The following is a 22,090-nucleotide window of genomic DNA, read 5'->3' on the forward strand; positions in this document are numbered from 1 at the left end:
TTGGACATCAGTCATGTATAGCAAAAAATATTTTCACTTTAAGCTTCATAAACTTATAGAAGGAAGAATATGGGGTTTCTAGAAAATAGAATCAGAGAAGGCCATGGCACCCCACTCCAGTACTCTTGCCTGGGAAACCCCATGGACGGAGGAGCCTGGTAGGCTGCAGCCCTTGGGGTCGCAAAGAGTTGGACACGACTGAGCGACTTCACTTTCACTTTTCACTTTCATGCACTGGAGAAGGAGATGGCAACCCACTCCAGTATTCTTGCCTGGAGAATCCCAGGGACGGAGGAGCCTGGTGGGCTGCCGTCTATGGGGTCGCACAAAGTCGGACACGACTGAGGCGACTTCGCAGCAGCAGCAGCAGCAGAAAATAGAATATTTAAAAGAGCGTTTGTCTAAAGTTTTAGGTGAATTTGCTTTACTGTTATAATTTAGGATTTATTTTATGGCAATATAGCACTTTAAAAACAGTCAATTGGTTTTTAACAGAGAAGAACAGACATTGTAATAGGTTATATCCTCAGATGTATAGCTAGGATTTACCTCTATAATAAAATATTGTTTTAATTATACATGAGAGATACATATTTTTTAAAAGAAGCCAATCTATTTAAGTGCATAAGGTCAAATCATCTTTTAACTTTGTAAAGAAAAATTTACTGAAGGCCATAGCAAATAAACACTAATTTTGAGTTTTTTCTGTGTGACATAAGCCAAACATATTTTAAAATATTTTTTATTTCTGTATTTATTTATAAGATGGTAAGGTAAAGTACACTTTTTCAATTTAATAATTCTCTAGCTTTATAGAAATGTGATTATTTCATACTAAAATCCAAATGCTTACAATAACTAAAGATCATAAATTAAGGCCTCACCTGACAAAATTATGAAGAAAATAAAGTTTATCCCATTTTCAGCCTTCACCCACCCACAGCCACTCTGCAGGTGCCTTTTACATTCACCTTATTCTAGGCAGCACCCTGATAAAGCTGCTGTGGAAATGAGCAGGGCAATGTTGGTAGTTGTAAGCTGACTTGTGGAGACGTGAAAGAAGGCATGAGAGGTCACATTAACTAGGTGAGTATGGGTCTTGATTACTGACCATAAGAGTTTGCGTTTTATTCAATAGGCAAAAAGAAACAGTTTCTAAAGATAAACGGTGCTATACTCAAATACATCAGTTTTTAGTGTTTTGAATTTAGCTATTATCTTAAGTGTTCAATTAAATTGACTTGATAAATAACTTTTTTCACTTCTGAACCTTCACCACTTCTTAGAAAAAAAACTTCTTTCTAACTTTAATTATAAATAAAAGCCAGTTGAGATAAATATAGAAAGTTTAATTGTATCATGCTTTAAAATTACTTTTTCTAAGTTACTGTCCATGAAATGAGTTTCCTCTAAACTTATAAATCATTCTACCTACATTAATTTAAAAATTGTAATACTAACCTCCTTTATAGACAGGAAAATCAACTCTTTCTAGCTAGTCATTAATTATCGGGAGACTCCCAGTACCTCTGTTTGTCATTGTTAAGTATACAAGCAAAGTCTTGTAATAGTTGGGTAGTGACTTATTTTAGTTATGATAACCTTTAATGATTTTTATAATGTTATTTTTTGAACAAAATATATATATTTTTTGAACCTCAGTGTATTTAGTTATGTCTTATTTCAGAATTACTTTTTACAGTATAATTTCGCTTTTTCCAATATTATATAAGATTTCTAAGGATTTTTTTTAAGTCTTTATTGAATTTGTTACAATATTGCTTTTGTTGTTTATGTTCTGGTTTTTTGGCCATGAAGCATGTGGGGTCTTAGCTCCCCGACCAGAGATGGAACCCATGCCCCTTGCATTGGAAGGTGAAGTCTTAACCCCTGGGCCACCAGGGAGTGCCTCTAAGGAATTTTAGAAGTGCTTAGTTACTGCAAACACATGTAGTTTTAACTATAAACTGTGGGGTTTTTTTTGTTTTTTCTTAGTTCCTTGACCAGGGATTGAACCCGAGTCTCCTGCATTGGAAGGCAGACTCTTTTTCTTTGTTTTTTTTGACTGCTCTTCATTGCTTTTGCATGGGCTTTCTCTAGTGGTGGCAAGTGGTGGGGCAGGGCTGGGGAGGGGGCCGGCTACTGTTTGTTGCCCTGTGTGGGCTTCTCATTGCGGTGGCTTCTCTTGCTGCCGAGCACAGGCTCTAGGCACGTGGGCTTCAGTAGTTCAGCACACAGGCTTAGTAGTTCCTGCTTGCAAGCTTAGTTGCTCCACAGGATGTGGAATCTTCCCAGACCAAGGATTGAACCCACGTCTCCTGCCTTGGCAGGCAGATTCTTATCCCCTGTGCCACCAGGGAAATCCATGGATTGTTTTGAATAATATCCTTTTGTAGTAACTTACAGAAAGGAATTTTAATTATGATAAATCTTCCTTTTATCTTGTATGCTTATTTTCTTCATCCCTTTTTGTATGTGTAAGAAGTTGATCAGTTCATGAACTAGGACTTTGAAATTGGCATGTGAGGCAAGCAATGTATCTTCATTTTATTTTAAAAATGCATATTTTCTGTTGTTATTTGTATCATAAGAAAGTTTGTGCAACTTGAATTTACTAGTTTCTCAGCAAGAGAATAAGCTGAAAGCTGTGCTTATTTTTTTTAATTATACTTAATATTTAAATAGATGGCATTGATTACCAAAGAGTTGGTTTATATTTTCAGCTAATGATGTCCTGAAATTATAAGAAATGCATAAATGTAAGTTAAATAATTATTTTGACAATATCTAAAGCTCAAGCGAAGCAGTAAAAGATTATTTCATAAAATGTAGTCAATAACATTAATTTGATATTAATCATATACAGATGCTTCAAGAACTAGATGCTAAGTAAATCATTGCTTTCTACTTTTCAATGTTATTTTGTCCCTCCATCACTAGACAAGGGCTGTATTAATTTACCTTTGAAATCCAAGCATAGTTTCTAGAACATAGTAGGCAATCAATAAATTTTTGCCAAAAGTATAAATAAATGAATGGAAATAGACCCAAACCTAATATTATCTTCTAAATTTCTGTCATATTATCAATGCTTGCTCAAAGTTGTAGTTTAAAGCCTTAATAAAAGCAAATGTGTCATCATATAATGTAGCTCAATGATTTATTATGCAGGTCATTTATTAACTTAAGATCAGTGAACACAGATCTTTAAAGCCAGAAGGTACCTTACAAAACCATTTGTGTCAACCCCTTATTTTATAAATGAGAAAACAGGACCAGAAAGGCAAAGAAAGTTTTAAATTGATTCCAAATTACACAGTTTGTGGGATTGCCAGGACTGAAAACTGGTCTTCCAGTTCCCAGGCCAGAGTTTCTTTTAGTTATACCATGACAAGTGTCAATGTCAAGAACTCTAGAATTCTGAGAGCTGGATTTCAGTCTGCTTTATTATGGTGTTGCTTAAGCCAAATCAATATATGTACTTCCTTAAATACTACTTTCCTCATTTCTAAAGAAGAGAGTAAATTTCATCAGACTTCAGAGTATATTATGTAACTCAGTGACATGTGACTTCATTCCATATATTATTACTGTTTATTACTTTATGCTGCTTATTAGCATTTAATTGTTTCAGTATATTCAGTATATGTTCAAATATTTCAGTACAGCTGTTTGGGACTATTTAGTTCTCAATCTTCTAGGAATGCTGGAAAAGTATTAAGACATATTCTTATATATTTTACCTATGACCAGAATGTTTGACCACAGGTATATAAGGTTATTGTCAATAATTTGAAATACTAGTGATGAGAGAATATGCTGTATTCTAATGGACATTTTAAATCTTATAACTTCCTTCAGAATTGTAATTAAAGCATTATACTTAGAGATATAAATGTTAGTTATGAAAACTGGATTTATTCAGGTGCTAGACTTGTAGATGACTTTTCAAAGAATTTCCATTAAGACATTATATTTCATATTATTCTTCAAAACTACCTCTCTATTGTTGTTATCCATCAGATGAGCTAGAGGTTATTTTAGGTTCATACTGTATTAGCTGCAGACATTTTCTGATAAGAGGATACTGAGCATAATTATAGGATACCATAGCATTACATTTATCCATGACTTCAAGTGAAAATCTTCCTTCATTAAGTGTAAATACTATGGTTGAGTAAAATTTGATGTCTAACTGAATTTATAATTATAACTAGATTCAATTCATGGATGTTGAAGGATGCTCATTAACGTGAAAAAAAAAACTGTTTAAGATGGTCTCTAACCATTTATTGTTAAGCAGAATCATAACAAGGGAAATAGAAATTTCACGAATGAGTAAAATTTTAGTGTTTGTGAGTGCAAATGTTAGTTCTGTAGCGTGTTTTAGTAACTAGGATAAAAGATCAGTGAAACTCATCTGTTTGCTATAAAGAATTTAGTTGTCCATTCAAAACAGCTTACTAGTGATGGCATTTGGAAAGGTTTCAGTTTAAATTCATGAGTAAACTTGTAAACTTTTCATAGCTATAGAAAGAAACCCTTAGTTTAAAAAAAAAAAACTTACATTGTTGTAGTCTCCACCATCTCCTATAGTGCACTATTCCTTTTTGATTCTTCGTACTGGTATTTTATTTTTAAAATATTTTCCCAAAGCTAATCGTTTTTCAATTATGAACTTCTTCCTCTAAAATCTCTCTGAATGACAATTTAAGAGAATATGGTATTCATGCAATATGTAAAATATAATTTAATTAGTTTGTTTGTTTTAACTTTTGGTCGATGGAAACTTTTGTGCATAGAGTTTTATCCACATTGATTTTGTTGTCAGTTAGTACCAGACTTCTCTATACAGGTGGAATGAATACTTTGAAAGGAGATCAACTGTGACTAGTTCCCAGGCATGTTTCAATGCCAGGCTGTTTTCAGCCAATAAAATGCTTATACTTACTTTATGGAGCACTGTGTGCTTTGGACTTGTTTCCATCCTAAACATTTAAAGGTGGTGATAAGATATGGAAACTTTTAGTTCCACCAGTTTCCACTCCCTCTCCCTCCTCTTAGCAGAACAGACCAGTTCTTCAGTGCCAAATCTACAGACATGCAATGTCTCTACTGAACTAAAAAGATACTCATATCAGGCATAATATTCGTTTATCCCCCTAAATTATTCATTATCACAGAAAAAAGAGTAACAGAATCAATGAAAAGAAAATTTGTAAAATACTTGTTTGGGAATTTAATAATACATATAAATTTAGAAATGCTGCCCATTTAGTTAGATAACCATATTATCAAGTTATACCTACATTTATTTGTGCTTTAGATTCATACTGGAAATTTTCAAATGTATATTTGTCAGATCTTCTTTGTCGCATCTTAAATAGTCTGGCACCACGGTTACTGAGATGGGATAATTCTTCCAACATGATGTCTCTGGGGATGCTGACTTTTTTGCCCAGGTGCATGACATCTACATCTGTAAAACAATATTCATGTGCGTGAAAAACCCTAAGATAAGCATTTTTAAATGCTCTGCTAAATTTCATAATTTACTATCTGCTATATGCTAGAATGGGCTTCCCTGGTGGATCAATAGTAAAGAATCTGCCTGCCAATGCAGGAGATGCTGGTTCCATCCCTGTGTAGGAAAGATCCCCTGGAGAAGGAAATGGCAACCCACTCCAGTATTTCTGCCTGGGAAATCCCATGGACAGAGGAGGCTGACAGGCTATAGTCCATGGGGTCACAAAAGAGCCGACACAACTTGGTAACTAAACAACAACAATATGCTAATATAGTAACTAAAATATAGGCTCTTTACTCAGACTGCCTTGGGTTAAATCCTGGGTCTACTACTTTCTAACTGTATGATCATAGGTATGTTGCTTATTTTTTTGTAAACCTCAATTTTCTTATCTCTAAAGTGGGACTAATAATAATAGTACCTACTGCATAGGTTTTATGTTTATAGATTAAATAAAATGTTTCTTATCGAACATTTAGTATCGTACCTGGCACATAACAGAGTGAGTGAAGTTTAATGACACTATTAATTTATTCTTTCCTTATTTAGTGACTTATCAAACAGTACCACTCATAGATCTGTTCATAAGCTCTGTTGACTCCCAGCATTTTTATGTATCAGTTGAACTGTCTCCATTACAAGAATGCTTATGCTTTGACTCATGCCACCCATTTCTCTGTCAGAATACTATTAATTCTGTATCTTGCATCAAGGAGCCTAACATAAAGTAGCTAGGTGATAAGTATTGAATACTCCTTCTCAATCCAGTTTATGTGCCATTTCTGTCAATTCCTTCTATAAAATTTCTATTTGTAATTATTTATGCTTTTTCTGTATTGCCATAGCACTGAATCAATATTACTTGATTCCATTTTACTTATTCTGTGATTTGCATTTTCTTTATGTTTTTGTCTTTGTGTCCTCCATGCCTTAAATAGAGGAGATGTTCAGTAAACAACTATTATTTTCTATTTCTAGTACTGAAGGACTTTTCTGAAATCCCAAAGAAATAAAACTCCTCCACTTGCTCCTTTAATTAGAAATGCTTTTTTTTTTGGTAACACACAGAGTTCTTTTACCACTGTGGACTGCTGTTAAATGCAGAGAAGAAAAATTGGACCATTTGTAAAATAAATATTCTGAAAGATTGGGACAACATTTTCTGACGTTACAAATTAACCCTAATAATTAGGCTTTTTGAGGTCTCTAGGGATAAAATAATAAAATTGCTTACAAATTTTCTCCCCATTTTGCTTTGAAGAAATCACTCTGCTTGTATATTTTGATGTTACCTGAAGAGGAGCTCTGCTAATTATAAAAATTGTAATATCAAGACTTCTGTTTCTGTGAAGATAGAATAGAATCTACTTTTCCCTGTACATTTACTAAGTAAAACTAAAAATCCTGGACATTAGTATAAAATAAAAATAAAAAGACTAAAAGTTGGAGGGAAGAAGGCCGATCAGCTAGGGACCTCAGGACCAAGGAACAACACGGTAGTAATACTTTGGGTTTCTTTTGGCCCTACATATCCCAGACTTGGAGCTGAAAATGCTTTTAACTGAGAAACATGCAACAGGTGCAGCGAAAAACCTACAGTAAAAGACTGTTCTCACTAGCCAAGACCAGACTTTAGCCAAATGCCACAGAAAAAAACTTTAGCCTCACCCATACCAACAAATTTCAAGTGTAGAGCCCTTGCAAAGCTATAATGAGGTGCCCCAGTGCACCCTTCTATAAGGGTGGTATCTGAGAGGGCAAGGAGGAAGCTGGGACTTTCATCCCTGTTAGCCAGTAACAACCCTCAATCCCTGCAGAGTCAGTAGAGACTAAGTGGGGATTCTGAACTCCCACCACCTCCTAGTAGTAACTAAGTGACCCTCCTCAAGTTTCAATGTGGGCCAACTGAAACTTTGACTTCTTATTTCTACCTGGCAGTGATGAATGAGGTGGCACTCTCCTTCCCCTGCTGAAGCAATGTCAGACAAGTATAGACAAAATTGAAGGCTTAAATAAGAGTAAGATTCTTAGAATATAATATGAAAATGTGCAGGCTCATTTGTCATACCAAGAAACAAGAAGATCTCAAATTAAATGGGAAACAAGATGCCAGCATGAGAAGATTGAGATATTAAAATTATATATCAAAGATTTTAAAGTGGCCATGATAAAAGTGCTTCAAAGAGCAATTACAAACTTTCTGGAAACAAATGGAAAATTTTAGAAAACTTTAGCAAAAAAAAAAATCATGACTGAAATAAAAGTTATAAAGACCCAAATGGAAACTTCAGAACTGAAAAAATACCCCAAATAAAAAGTTCAGTGGATGGATTCAATAGCAGAATGGAGAGGATAAAGGAAAGAATCGGTGAACTAGGAGATAAGAGTAATGGAAATTACCCAATAAGAACAACAGAGAAAAATAAAATAGGAAAAAAAGTAAAGAAAGCCTTAGGAATCAGTGTGACTAGAACAAAAGATACAGCATTTGTATCACTGAAGTCCCAGAAGGAGAGGAGATGTGTGGGACTGGAAAGGTACACAAAGAAATAATGGCTGAAAACTTCCCAAATTTGTCAAGAGACATAAACCTACAGATTCAGGAAGCAAAAAGTACTCTATAAAAGATAAATCTATAGAACTCTACAACAAGACATATCATAAACTTCTAAAAACTAAAGACAAAGGGAAAATCTTGAAAGCAGCCAGAGAAAAATGACAACTTACCTATAGGGAGAAAAAAATGAGAATGACAGTAGATTTCTCATCAGAAACCATGAAGACCAGAAGGAAGTGGCACAAAAATGCTGAAAGAAAAGAAATGTCAACCCAGAATCTGATACCCAGTGAAAATATTCTTTAGAAATAAAGGGGAATTTCAGACATCTTCAGATGAAGGAAAAGTAGGAGATTATTTTTCCTGGAGACCTACCCTAAAAGAATGATTTATGCTATTATAACAAAACATCCAAGACTGGTGATTTATAAACAGCAGAAATATATTTCTAATAGATCTGGAGGCTGGAAGTGTGAGATATGGGAACCAGCATAGCTGGTTCAGTTGAAGTCATTCTTCTGAGTTACAGACTGCCTACTTTTCACTTTGTTTTCATGTAGTGGAAGAGACATGGTAGCTCTCTTGGGCTTCTTTTATAAAGATGTTCATATCATTCATGAAGACCCCACCCTCATGGCCTAATCACCTCCCAAAGGCCTCATCTCCCAATACCATCAGGGTCATTAGGATTTCAATATGTGAATCCTAATGGGACACAAATATTCAGACCATAGCAAATAACTAAATGAAGTTCTTTAAACAAAATGGAAACAAAATAAGGTACCTTAGAACATCAAGAACAAGAAAAGATTACAGTAAGCAAAAGTGTGGATAAATAAGTTTTCCTTTCCCTCTTGAGTTTTCTAAATTATGTTTGATTATAGAAGCAAAATTTATAAACCTCTCAGATATAATTATAAATGTATGTAGAAAATAGGTAACAGTTATAAACAGCAGTTATAAACAGGGAGAGGTAAATAGAGATAGAGGTAGGGAGGTTTTCTGTACTTCACTTAAACTGATAAAATGACAACATCAGTAGACTGATAAATTAAACATATATAATGTAATAGAACAACTACTAAAAACTATACATATATACTTGAAAAACTAGAGATAAATAAAAATTGAATTCTGAAAAATAGGCAAGAAACCCCATAGGAAACTAAGAAAAAAAAAACCAGAAATGAAAAACAGACAACAAACAGAAAGCAAAAAATAAAATGATAGACTTAAGATCTACTACATCAATAATTCCATTAAATATAAATGCTAAAAATATACTAATTAGAGGATAGAGACTAGTGATTGGATTTTAAAACATGACCCAAATATAAATTGTCTAGAAGAAACCCACTTCAAAAATAAGTACCTTGAGCAATATAGGCAAGTTGAAAGTAACAGGATAGAAAAAGATATCAAACAAACATTAATCAATGGGAAGTAGAAGTGGTTATATTAATATCCGATAAAGTAGACTTCAGAACAAAGGAAATAACCAGAGACAGAGAATGTTATGTAATGATTAAAATGTCAGGCACCAAGAAGACCTAAAACTCCTAAATGTGTATTCATCAGAAAACAGAGCTGCAAATGGAGCAAAAATTAATAGAACTAAAAGGAGAAATAGATAAATCCACAGTTATAGTTGGAGACTTCAGCATCCCTTTCTCAACAAATGATAGGGCAACAGAGAGAAAATGAGCAAGGACATAAAAGAAGTCAATGACACCATCAACCAGTAGGATATAAATGTTTGTAAAATACTCTACTGAACAGCAAAAGCTACACATTCTTTCCAGATGCACACAGTATACACCAAGATAGACCATTTCCTGCACCATAAAATAAGCTTCAACAAATTTAAAAGAGTGAGAATTATACACAGTATGATCTTTGATCACAATGTAATCACACTAGAAATCAGTAACAAAAAGATTACAAGAAAATCTCCAAATATTTGGAAACAACAACAAGAAAAAAATGCTTCTAAGCAATCCATGGGTCAAAGAAGTCTCAAAGGAAATAAAAAATTCATTGAACTAAGTGAAATTGAAAATAGAGCATATCAGCAATACTGGGCTTTTATCCTAGTGAAATGAAAGTTTTATATTCACACAAAAACCTATACACAAATGTTCACAGCAGCTTTATTCTTAATATAAGAAAAGAGTCAAATGTACTTTAATGAGTACTGGTTAAAAGGGGCTTCCCAAGTAAAGAATCCTCCTACAATGCAAGAGATGTGGATTCAATCTCTGAGTTGGAAAGAGTCGCTGGAAAAGCAAATAGCAACCCACTCCAGTATTCTTGCCTGGAAAATCCAATGGACAGAGGAACCTGGTGGGCTACAGTCCATGGGGTCTCAAGAGAGTTGGACACAACTTAGCTACTAAACAGCAAATGGTTAAAAACACTATGATCTATCCATAGCATGGTACTCAGCAATAAAAGCAAACAGACTATTGAAACATACAACTGGATGTACCTCCAGGGAACTACACCTAGTGACAAAAGCTAATCCTCAAAGGTTACATACTGTATGATTCCATTTTACAGCATCTTAAAATGAAAAAAAAAAAAATATATATATATATAGGAGGTAGATTACTGATTGATAGGAGTCTCTTAACAGCATGAATGTCAATATTCCCGTGATATTGTACCATAGTTTTGAAGATGTTGATATTGGGGGAAACTGGGAAAGCATACTGGGTTTGCTCTGTATTCTTATACGCATCTGTGCTCAGTCACTCAGCTCAGTTGTGTTCAACTCTTTGCCACCCCATGGACTATAGCCTGTCAAGCTCCTGTGTCCATGGAATTCTCCAGGCAAGAATACTGGATTGGGTAGCCATTCCCTTCTCCAGCGAATCTTCCTGACTCAGGGATCAAACTCTTGTCCCCTGCATTGGCAGGCAGATTCTTTACCACTGAGCCACCCGGGAAGCCTATTCATCCTTACAGCTGCATGTAAACTTTTATCTCAAAATCAAAAGTTTAATTAAGAGCTATCAAGCCATGAAAAGACATGGAGGATCCTTAAATGTATACTGCTAAGTGAAAGAAGCCATATTTCATAGTTTCCTGGGGTTTGCCAGCTCTGCTGAGTTCTACAAGGAATATTCACTTCTTTTTATTTGCAAGTGTTTGGAGTTTCTGTTACTGTGTGCTTGCAACATGGAAGGATGAACTGGGTTATTTTTCGGTGTGTCTATATCCCTCAGTATTCTAGAAAGTGTGACAGGAGTGAACTATTTCAGGTTTTTGATTCCGGAATCAAAATAAGTTCTCTTTAGATCACAAATGATAGAAAAGCCACAGTATTGCTTGTAGTAATTTGGTACAATATTAGGGCTTCCCTGATAGCTCAGTTGATTCTCTGCCTGCAATGCAGGAGACCCCGGTTCAATTCCTGGGTCCAGAAGATCCCCTGGAGAAGGAATAGGCTTCCCACTCCAGTATTCTTGGACTTCTCTTGTGGCTCAGCTGGTAAAGAATCTGCCTGCAATGCAGGAAACCTGGGTTCGATCCCGGATTGGGAAGAACTCCTGGAGAAGGAAAAGGCTACCCACTCCAGTATTCTGGCCTAGTGAATTCCATGGGCTGTATAGTCCATAGGGGCAAAGAGTTTGGACTACTTTTCACTTTCACTACTGTCTGAGCTACTTTCACTTCACTTCACAATACTAGGGGGTGGAGGGGAAGTCTCCTTTAAATGCTTCTTGAAAGAATTCAATTAGCAATGCAAGACAGAGAAGATAAAAAGAATTACAGAAAGTTGAAATACATAGATTTTTGTCAATTAACCTTATAGGAATACACATTCTGTTTAACAATTATATATTACAAGTAATGTTTTAAAACAAATTTAGATTTTTCCTGAAAAACCTTTCAACTGGGACATTTTCAGGAACTAAAAAATGCCCCAAACCAGGCAGCCACTAGAAAATGCAAAGATGACAGTCTTTATAGTACAGTATGTCCCCTATATGTGAAAGAGTTCCATTCAAAGGGTGCATTCATAAAGTCCAACAAAGTTAGCCTAGGTACCCAACTAACATAATCAGCCATATAGTACCATACTGTAAATAGATTTATAATAATTTCACACAAATAATACATAAAAAACACACTCACCAAAAAACATTTATAATCTTACAATACAGTACCTTGAAAAGTATAGTAGTACAGTACAAGAGCTGGCATACAGGTGTCTTTGAAAGCTTGCAACCTGACAGTTCATATGTAGGGGACTTAACTGTAATGGAATCTTTCTCCTTGCAATTAATGCTATAAAGTTTTTCCATAAGGAAACCAAAACAAGGATGCAACTTTTCTCTTTCTCCTCTTTTCTGTTACCAGTCTGAGTCATTATAAACAGTTAAATGAAAATAAAGAGTCTAGAAAAAGGAAATAGCGTATTATTATTTTCTAAAAGTTCTAAATTTCAAGCTATGGCATAAGTTTAATTTGGAGATTCCAAGACAAGGATTTGAGAAAACTTTTCTCTCATTTTCCTCTTCCTGCTGCTGCTGCTGCTAAGTTGCTTCAGTCGTTTCCGACTCTGTGCGACCCCATAGACGGCAGCCCACCAGGTTCCCCCGTCCCTGGGATTCTCCAGGCAAGAACACTGGAGTGGGTTGCCATTTCCTTCTCCAATGCAGGAAAGTGAAAAGTGAAAGTGAAGTCTCTCAGTCATGTCTGACTCTTAGCTACCCCATGGACTGCAGCCTACCAGACTCCTCTGTCCACGGGATTTTCCAGGCAAGAGTACTGGAGTGGGGTGCCATTGCCTTCTCCGCTTCCTAATGACCCCCAATATTAGCTGATTCCACCAATGTTTCTGAAATAACCACATGACCTAAGTGAATCCTATCCCTCTGGTCCGTTAGATTTACAATAGTCCTCTGAGTATATTTGACAGGAATTATTACCTTTGTGATTGATACAGGAGCCAGTGTGTGACGACCTAGGCCAATGAGAGAAAATACCAGGACTTTTCTTTGTATACACTGTGCCAGAGATACTTTCTTTTCCTGCTACATATAAGCATGTATGCATATTGTCCCGCAAACTGTTGATATGTACTTGATAAAATGATAGAGTCAGACATGAGGTAAAGCTTACCCCAAGGAAATCAGAGCAGAGGCAGAGAAAGAAACTGGTCCTTAATAGCATACTTGAGCTGCCAGATGAAGATTTATTGAATCACCTCTGAACTTTTCAGTTATATTAGGTAGTAAATTCCCTTTATTTTTCAATCTAATTGGTTTCTGATTTTCTGCTATTTTCAACTAAAAAAGCATGCTAACTGATATGGTCATTCTCTTCAGATCTTCATCTCACTGATATAGGTCCAAAAAGTTTATTAAGATTGGAATCACAGTAAAGAGTAAAGAAGGTTAGCCAAGAAGCCCATCAGTGGGAGTCTTGAAGAAGAAAGGGAAAAAAGAGCAGAGGTATAAACTATACCTCTGGCCAGACACGTTTGGACTCATAAGAAACATTCACTCCTTTTTAGCAAAACACAATAATCATCACTCAAGCTGCTGCAAGGAACAGATGTATAGAAAGAGACATGCGGAACTTGCCTACCTTCAATAATCAGCTGGTGCCATCCATTATCACAGTAAATGTATACACAGGAGAGAAATAAGGACAAAAAGGAAAGGGGAGAAGAAGGCACACGAAATTCACCAACTCTCAACTCTCTTTTCTTATTCTTCAAACTTACTTCTACTTTCTTTAAGCCTAAATATTCTCTCTTACTCTATAAGTAACAGACAAGGAGTTCATTGGTTTTGAGTGACCATCTAAAGGTACTGTGGATCTCTGGGATGAGATAACTTCATGAGAGGTCTACTGGTGTCTGAAGCAGGTTTGTCCTGGCTCACACGAGTCAGTCAATAAATTTTCAGAAATTCGGTAAGCTAGTAGTTAAAGTCAGTGAACATAGCCACTATAAAATTAAATTATATAAACTTAATAATTAGATAAGTTGTATTAAAAAGAAAGCATTAAATGCTCAAAAATATCACTTTCTAAATACTTCTTTTTGCTATTATCAATGCTCTTGATGTTTTCTTATATCTATTATATTTGTATGTTGGAAATACTTTAGTATTGTATTACTACACATCTCTTACCAACTCTGCATTCAGTTTCTCCTTGATGGTAGCTCAAACTTGTTCATAGCAAGAGAATTTTGCAAACTCTACAAACCGAGGCATTCCTCACCTAAAAAACCAGTTAAATATTCACTAGCATACTAATAGACATAGGAACATTTTAAGTCAACATGTTTTGCATAAACAAACAATAAATGACATAAACCAAATTTTCCAAGGGTTTTTTTCCCTTCCTTTCCAGTAGTTGAGTTTATGATGTAACTAGAGCTCGAGTTCCAGACCATCTATGAGTTGGGAAATCTAATGTATGAACACTCATTTATTTAAACTTTCAGAGTGAAGAATTCTCTCAACTGAGCAGATAGAATCCAAGTTCAGCTGTTCCCTGCTCTGTATTGCAAACCTCTGTGCAGGGTCTTAACAGTGTGTTTTATCTGGATGCCTGATAAATGATATAACTTATTCAGGGTTCATATCCTTGCCCTGATGGATTAGAAGGTTGTCTTTGTGGCATTAGATCATCTATTGAAAATAATATTGCTAGACATACTTTCCTGTTGATGTCATTCCTAGTGATCCAGAATTTTCCATTTATTCTTTAAAGATCGTATAGGACTTATTCCATTATAGCTTGCTACTATTTTAAGGAAATCAGTCATTATTTTGGAATAAATATCCAATTATAAAAAATATTAAAATATACCTTTAGGGTCTTGACCATAAGAAAATTAATTTCCGCAAAAAACTCCTCATTTTTCAATCTACTAGAGATATTAAATAATTATAATGAATATTCTTTATCAGATGCATTTTTTTTCTAGTTAGATCAAGATTTAAAATCTTACATTAAAAAGTTCAAAATTTTGATTTTTGAGTGTGCTTTCCTTCCACTTTAGCCACATTACTATGAATACTGGAAACCAAGTGAAAAAATGCATTTTAGTGGGAGAGTATCAGTGGTCTGTGAAAATGTGATCAATTTCTTTTTCAAACCTTTCTTCAACATGTAGTCTTACGAGCAGACCCTGGATCTAAATTCTTCCAAAAGGAAACATTCTTTTTTTTACATTTATTTTGTAGGTTAACATTCTGAAACTTAGTCAGTAAGGATTTATGGATGCACAGGTAGTTCTGTATTTTTATTTTGAAAATTTGATCCTGCCAATGTTACATATTTAGTTAGATCAGTGAATCCAATTCACAGTTTATAAAGATACTCATAAATAATTGTAGTTAGACAAAAATCTTTTTAAACTGTTTACCTATGATTCACTAACAGCTGCAATTCCGGTAGAATGGGCAAAACCACCGAAGGGGAGATAATTGAAATGGATTTGCTTGAGAGTGGTCCTATCAGTTAAAGCGTGATTGAAGCCAAGAAGATCTCTTGGCTCTTCAGTCCTGTATTTACACAGGACTCTTCAGTCCTGTATTTACACGGGACTCTTCTGCCTGCTTACAGTTAACCTATGTGCATTGAATAATAATCCATAAATATACATCATTGCATACTGAAAATGCATATATACATGTTATATAAAAAAGTTAATAGCCCAGACTGATTTTGATTTTGAATAGTGCTTTGAAAGTCTACACTTGATTAAAAGTTTACTAGTAATTTCTAATAGTTTTCTCTACATGAAAAAAGTTGATTTTGAAACTCATCTGGGATTCTGTATTTTCCTACTTCATATCTCTTTGCCTTGATTTGAGCTCTATAAATTTTTCAGAACTTTACTGTTAAAGTATTACCACTTATAAACTGTGTAAATCTATAAACATTTAAAAAATGAGATTACCAATGTATTGAACTATGCAAATTGAATTACACAAACCAGTAATTCATCCAGAGCTGTTTATAGGATGTACATCTAGAGTATGTTAGAGTGAAAAAGACAATAAAGAAATTAGGATGATGAAATTATGACAAGAATTAAACATTATCATTTCAACTTCGGTATAAACTGGAATTTGGCCTGGTTCTCTGCTGCTACCTTTATGGAGGACCTTATTAGAGGTTTAGAAATCTATGGCCAGTTTAGAAATATCCACGATTTTACAACATATTACTGCACACTGATTTTCAAAATAAAGCATGATTTTTCTCGGGGTAATGAGAATGCTAATGTGAAATTTTAAACCAAAGAAAACTCTCAAACTTGTACACTGAAGCATTAGGGTAAGTTCTTTTTCTCCCCCCGACTTTTTACATTTGATCTATGGTGCTTAAGGCCTTCTGTGTGTCCTCATTTTTATAGTGATAACTTGATCAATTACAGTTTAAGATATGCTTGTATAGGAAAAGTAAAAAGGGTCCTCACATAATCTTTCATCTGAAAGTTAAGACAACATGATTACGCTTTTCAAAGTGCCCCTGCAATTTGTGTCAGTATTATCATTGCCTCTGCTATTGGTGGGGAAACTCAAATACACATAGTTCAATACATTAGAGTCATGAAATTTTAGAAGTAGATGCCTCAACAAACTCAACCTCTTCAGTTTCAGGTGAGGAATTAGATGTCTGGTCTGGAACCCACGGCTCCTGGTACCATATCAACAACAGCACTCCATTTAGAACCTGGCTTCCTGTTTTCAGACCACAGACTAACCTCTTTTCCTGAAATCACAAAAAAAGTCTGCTCAGTCTTCTTCTGTGTACTGTTACTGTTCACCAGCTGTTCACCAGTCATGAGGGAAAAAAAAAAACAAAAACAAACAAAAAACATGCCAAAAAAGCCCTCACAAAACCCAGGTGAGAAAACTGTAGGGTGACTGAAACAGTGGTCTTTCTGTTTCTGAAAGCTCTTCTTCTTGAGTGTATTTGTGCTTAAAATCAGAGGCCAGCATACTCCCAGTTCTTACGTAGTTTTAATTCCTATTCCTTTTCCCACCATTTCTGACAAATGCCAGTTGTTCTAGTGCACCTCTCCTTCTTCCCTTCTCATTCCCCCTTCTCTTTCTCTACCGATATATCACCTCCTATTCATTTATCCCACCCCCTACCCTTCCTTGGCCTCAAAGGAGTTCCTGAGAGAGGAACATGATCACCCCTGGAGAATGGGTACAGCTTCAGGAGTAAATAGCACAGGACTGGTGGGTATTACCCACCCTTATAAGCCATCTTTTCTTGCCTCCATAACTAATTCATAATGGCAAAATATTTTTGTGTTTTTGTCTTTTGAAATAGCACTTGTTAGGTGGAAACAACATGGCTCTGATATTTCTGTTTAATACTTATAGGTTTTGTATGACAGCCATAGCACAAAACAGTTGTTACCATCAGCTCTAACACTTCTGATACTGGTGACGATGACCATGATGATGACCATCATGATATGATGATGAGGACGGTCTGCCTTAGTATTAGGGGATACTTTCGATTAATTACTTTTGAGAGTATAGTATATCTGCTTCTGGTACATAACTTGACACCAAATCATTATGGCTCCATACTGAGTGAACAGTTTGGGGTTTGTTAGAGGCGGGGAGTCATCTCCGTTTTTACTCAGGCAATCCAATTCAATGTATTCTAGTCTCTATGGATAGGATTTTTCAGTAATTCTTTGAGGTTATTTCTCCTTCAGATTAAGTGAGTGCTGTGATGAAAAACTCTTTTTTTGATTCTTGTATTTTTCTATTGATGGTTCTCAAGGCTCACTAACTATAGTCTCTCTCCCCACATCAAGAACCGGACTGAACTTCTAGTTCAGGTTTAGAAAGCAACTCATTTAGCCATCCCATTGTCACATTTCATTCTTCTCCTGGCTGTATGTTTTTGAAAATTAATATAAAAAAAACCGTGAATTACAATACTGCAAAAAAAAAAAAAAAAGAATCTTGATGCACAGGGGGAGAAGGGAATGGAAGAAGAACGTAGACTGGGAGAAAAACTTCTCTGATCATTTTTATGAAGGACAATTCAGTCTAAATTTTACTCATTTAGTCTTACAATTAAGATCAAGACTGTTGTATGCTTCTTAATATGTTGTCCAGGTTTTTACTGGTGTGAAGTGTTTGAAAATATGGAGAATTGTTCCCAAAAATGTTTTCTGTGCAGTCCATGTCTCATTTCTGCCTCCTTAAGAAAAATGATGCACCTCTAATTCCACATCTCTAAACAATATGACATATACAAATAGTAAAGTTTCATATAATATGTCAGAGGAGATAAAAGAGGGAGATTATTTAAATTACTTCCTAAAGTACTACAGCTATTTTAGTTGAGATGAGTTAAGAAAGAGTCTGCGATTATCCATGTGTTATCTGTAGTACTTGACGTCCAAACTAAGGCAGAGCATGTGACTCTACTTAAGGGACTGGAAATCTACCCGTGATTTGGGAGGGAGGCTTTAGCAGACTTTACATGGCCAGGACCTGTTGGTGGTGAGATAATAGTTTTGAAAATTGTTTTATCCCTTGAGATATAATTGCATTTTTTCTTTATATTTCATTTTAAAAGTTATGTTACAAAAAAAGAAAAAGATACTCTTTATAGGTCTATATCAGTAATAAGAGGGTAGAATTCAACACATGATTTAAACTGGGAGTAAATTAAAATGATGGATTGATTTATGATTATGACATAATTAGAAAATGATAATTTATCCCAAGCCTAGTTTGAAGGTAAGTAAGTTTAGTCACAAACTCAAATGATTATCTCATTTTTGCTTTACTGATCAGGGAAGCTGTTAAAACAATTTCAGGTAAACTACATGAAGCAGGAGATAAAAAGAAGTATAAAAAATGAAAAGAAGCATGAATTTTAGAACTTTACATTGGTACAAATTTAGTTCTGGGGTCAGATTCAGAGTTATCTTCACTTTATTCCAAGCTAACTCAAAATGATAGTAAAACACAGGACTAAGTTGAATCTAGTATGGTGATTTTGTATTACAGAAAATGAAAACAAAACTTAATAAGAGAATCCTTATGACTACATTATGGGGGAAGCATCTAACACAATCTCTGATCGGTTCTATTCAGCTCGCATTATGGAAGGTGAAGTATGAAAATGCTATGCTTTGTACACCTGAAACTAACACAGCATTGTAAATCAACTATACTTCAATACAAGTTTAAAAAGAGAGAGAGAGAGAGGAAAATGCTACCCTTATGCCTGTTCCCAGCTGCCTTCACCAGATCTCCTTTCTCTAGGTTTCAGTATTGTTCAAGTAAAAGGTCACATTCCTTATCAATAGAAGGGAAGTAAGGAGATGCCCTGAAAACTCCACAAATACATTCTGGAATGGCTCAAATCAACCCTTACAGGAATCTAGATAGTCTACTTATTTGCTTTTAAAATTGACACTATCCTTTGCTCAATTTCCTTTATAACAGTCAAAGTTGAATTTCCTTTACAACAATCAAAATGCAATATATAAAGTACTAGTTTCTAGAATTTTTGCTAGAACTTAAAGAAGAGAGTGATGTATCATCTTGCATCTTACATTAAAAATTTTTTGAGTTGTATGTTTTGAGGCTATAGGAAATCTATATTTGCCTAGAAATTATAAAAAGTAGATTTCCACACAAAATATCTTGGTAAATCAGTTATTAAATATGAAGACTTATTTCAGTGTTAAAGAAGTTTACAATTAATATGAATTCTAATTTAACAACATTTTTTTTTCCTAAAGGGATAGTAGAACAGATTTTGAATAATTTATGTAATTTATGGTACAAGAAATCAATATAGATCTTGTGGGATGGACAATGAACACAAGATTTCATGAGACCTGTCTGAAAAAAAAAGAAAAAGAAAAAAATAAATGATCTGAGAGTGGTGATATTAACTTATAATGTGAAGTGTGAAAGGCAAGCCAAGCAGAATGTACATCAGCTGTCAGATTGCTTCATTCTTTTAGAACAGTTGTTCATCTGAAAATAGCTTTCAAATGAGAAAGGATGACTACAAAAGGATTAGTTACCATAGGCTTTTCCACACCCCCTAGAGCTCCAGGTTTGTTATGACAGAATAGCAGGAATTTAAAGAAAGTAAACTATAGAATATTAAATAACATCAGGAAGGGTCTACATTAATGCTGAGCTGTGTTAATGCTGTGAAGGGTTGTCATTGATACCATTTCCATGGATTTCTTTCATGATGGCTGATGCTTGCTGTTTCCTCTGCTTCACCATGGTGTTATGTGATAGCATGATTTTTTTGTTCCCTGTTAAAAATAAAGGAACATTATTGAGGCAATGTGAAGAACTCATTTGAAATATTTTATAATCATCCTTTTGAAGGAGAGCATCTTTGTTCTTTATTATTGCTTTCTACTGAAAGGCTTTAATACCATTCCTTGTTTGATGACAGAGTATGCTATTCATTGACAGACAATGTCACAGTGAACAGAGGCTGATTCTCAGAGTTTCAGGCCATCTTATCTATATACTAGTACAATCATTATTGAGCAATGAGAAATAATGAAAGAGCTGGCTTCCTTTCCCCTTCCTCTCTCACTTTCACAGTTTATTTTAATCTGTCATTGCTTCCTGTAAGAATGAAGACAGGACACTAGATTAAATCAGAACTCTTTGGTGGTAGCATTTTAATATTGGCATCAACAACTGTCCTTTAAAGCAAAGAAAGCCCATTAATGAGTCACAGCTCTGAACTTCCTTGGACAATTGACTAATACAACATTTTAGGAAACAATATACTCACCTTGCTTTTCAGGAAGGATGAATCCCAATTTGTGGAGGAAAGACTGGAGATGGGCTATGGATGGCACTTGGGCCCGATGGTTTTTATCCTTGAGCCTGGGACGGCATGGTCCCTAGTTCTGACTCAAACTGGAGACTGAGCCTTTCTGAAGAGACTGGCATCCAGCTGACATCAACTGACTATATATAGCACCAAATACTTCAGCTACTCATATCTTCCTGGCGAAAGGGAGGAACCAAGAAGATTAGGTTCTCTCCATTGTGCTTCTATCTGGTGAGATGGTTGAATGAACATACAGAAAGTTTCTGTGGAGCCCCTTCAGTTTGAAGAGCTAGTAGCCAAAAGAGATTTTTTAAACTTCTGAAGGTATAACTCTTAAATTTCATCTTAATTGAGGTGGCAAAAGATCCATACTTGAATTAGAACAGAAAGATAGATTCTTAACAATTAAAGTGAAAGCACTGACAATAGTGTCTGAGGAGTTTCAAGAAGAAAGAAAGCAATGTGGGGCAGAGCTATCCCTTAAATAATGCCATCCCTTAAGCAAGAGTGAGAACCTATGCTAACTTCAGAAAAATGGGTGATATTTGGGTGAAGTGGAGAAGCTTTTTGTAATGGGCATTAAAGGTTAAGTCTGGAATCTATCTGAGTAAAAGTTTAGACTCATAGCAGAGTCATGAGTCTTCCTGAAGAGACCCTATAGAGAACAATGCCTGCAAAGTTGCCTGATCTCTTCAAGGTCTGGTGTCAAGTATTCCTGTTTGGGAATCAGGATAAGAAGTTGAGAAGGTAGGCCATCTTGGCCACCTTGCTGATCTTTGAACAGAAGCATGTTCCTCCTGTATCCTTTTTCTTTTACTATGTCCTACTTCCTGGAATACTCTCTCCTGCACTTACTCATGCATTCAGAACTCTTCCCAACTATTGATTCCTCAAAGTCCTTCCTCAGTCACCCTTTAATCACCCTCAGTCTAAAATACTACACAGTGCCACACTCTAGTCCCTTACTCTGCTTTATCTTTAAAATATTTTTGTATTAGTTTAGATTAAATTCTAATGTGTGTGACAGAAAATCCTAAAAACAGAAATTTCAAAAACACAGAAATTTGTTTTTTTCACACATGAACTTTTCCCAGAGGTAAATAATCTAAGGTTAATGTGATTGACATAATTATCAGGGACTCAGTCACCTCTAACTTCTTGCTCCC

The 22,090-nt window shown here is 35.1% G+C and overlaps 1 protein-coding gene across 2 annotated transcripts in view; it reads right to left on the reverse strand.

Moving 5' to 3' along the window:
• The window catches only part of MYOZ2 (myozenin 2), a 41,844-nt gene extending 20,837 nt beyond the window's left edge, over positions 1-21,007 (reverse strand). The window contains exons 1-4 of one of the 2 annotated variants that reach the window (XM_081493271.1): positions 20,883-21,007; positions 20,296-20,385; positions 8,255-8,334; positions 5,310-5,479 (exon numbers count right to left, since the gene is read on the reverse strand). In XM_081493271.1, coding sequence (XP_081349397.1) covers positions 5,310-5,468 — 159 coding nt within the window. In that variant the 5' untranslated portion in view covers positions 5,469-5,479; positions 8,255-8,334; positions 20,296-20,385; positions 20,883-21,007. The remainder of the gene's footprint in view (positions 1-5,309; positions 5,480-8,254; positions 8,335-20,295; positions 20,386-20,882) is intronic. The other variant, XM_081493262.1, reaches the window with a different exon arrangement.
• Between the last annotated feature and the right edge of the window lie 1,083 nt (positions 21,008-22,090).

The sequence above is a fragment of the Giraffa tippelskirchi genome, chromosome 1, assembly GCF_054371585.1.
Source record: "Giraffa tippelskirchi isolate mGirTip1 chromosome 1, T2T-mGirTip1v1.2.pri, whole genome shotgun sequence".
Taxonomy (NCBI): Eukaryota; Metazoa; Chordata; class Mammalia; order Artiodactyla; family Giraffidae; genus Giraffa; species Giraffa tippelskirchi.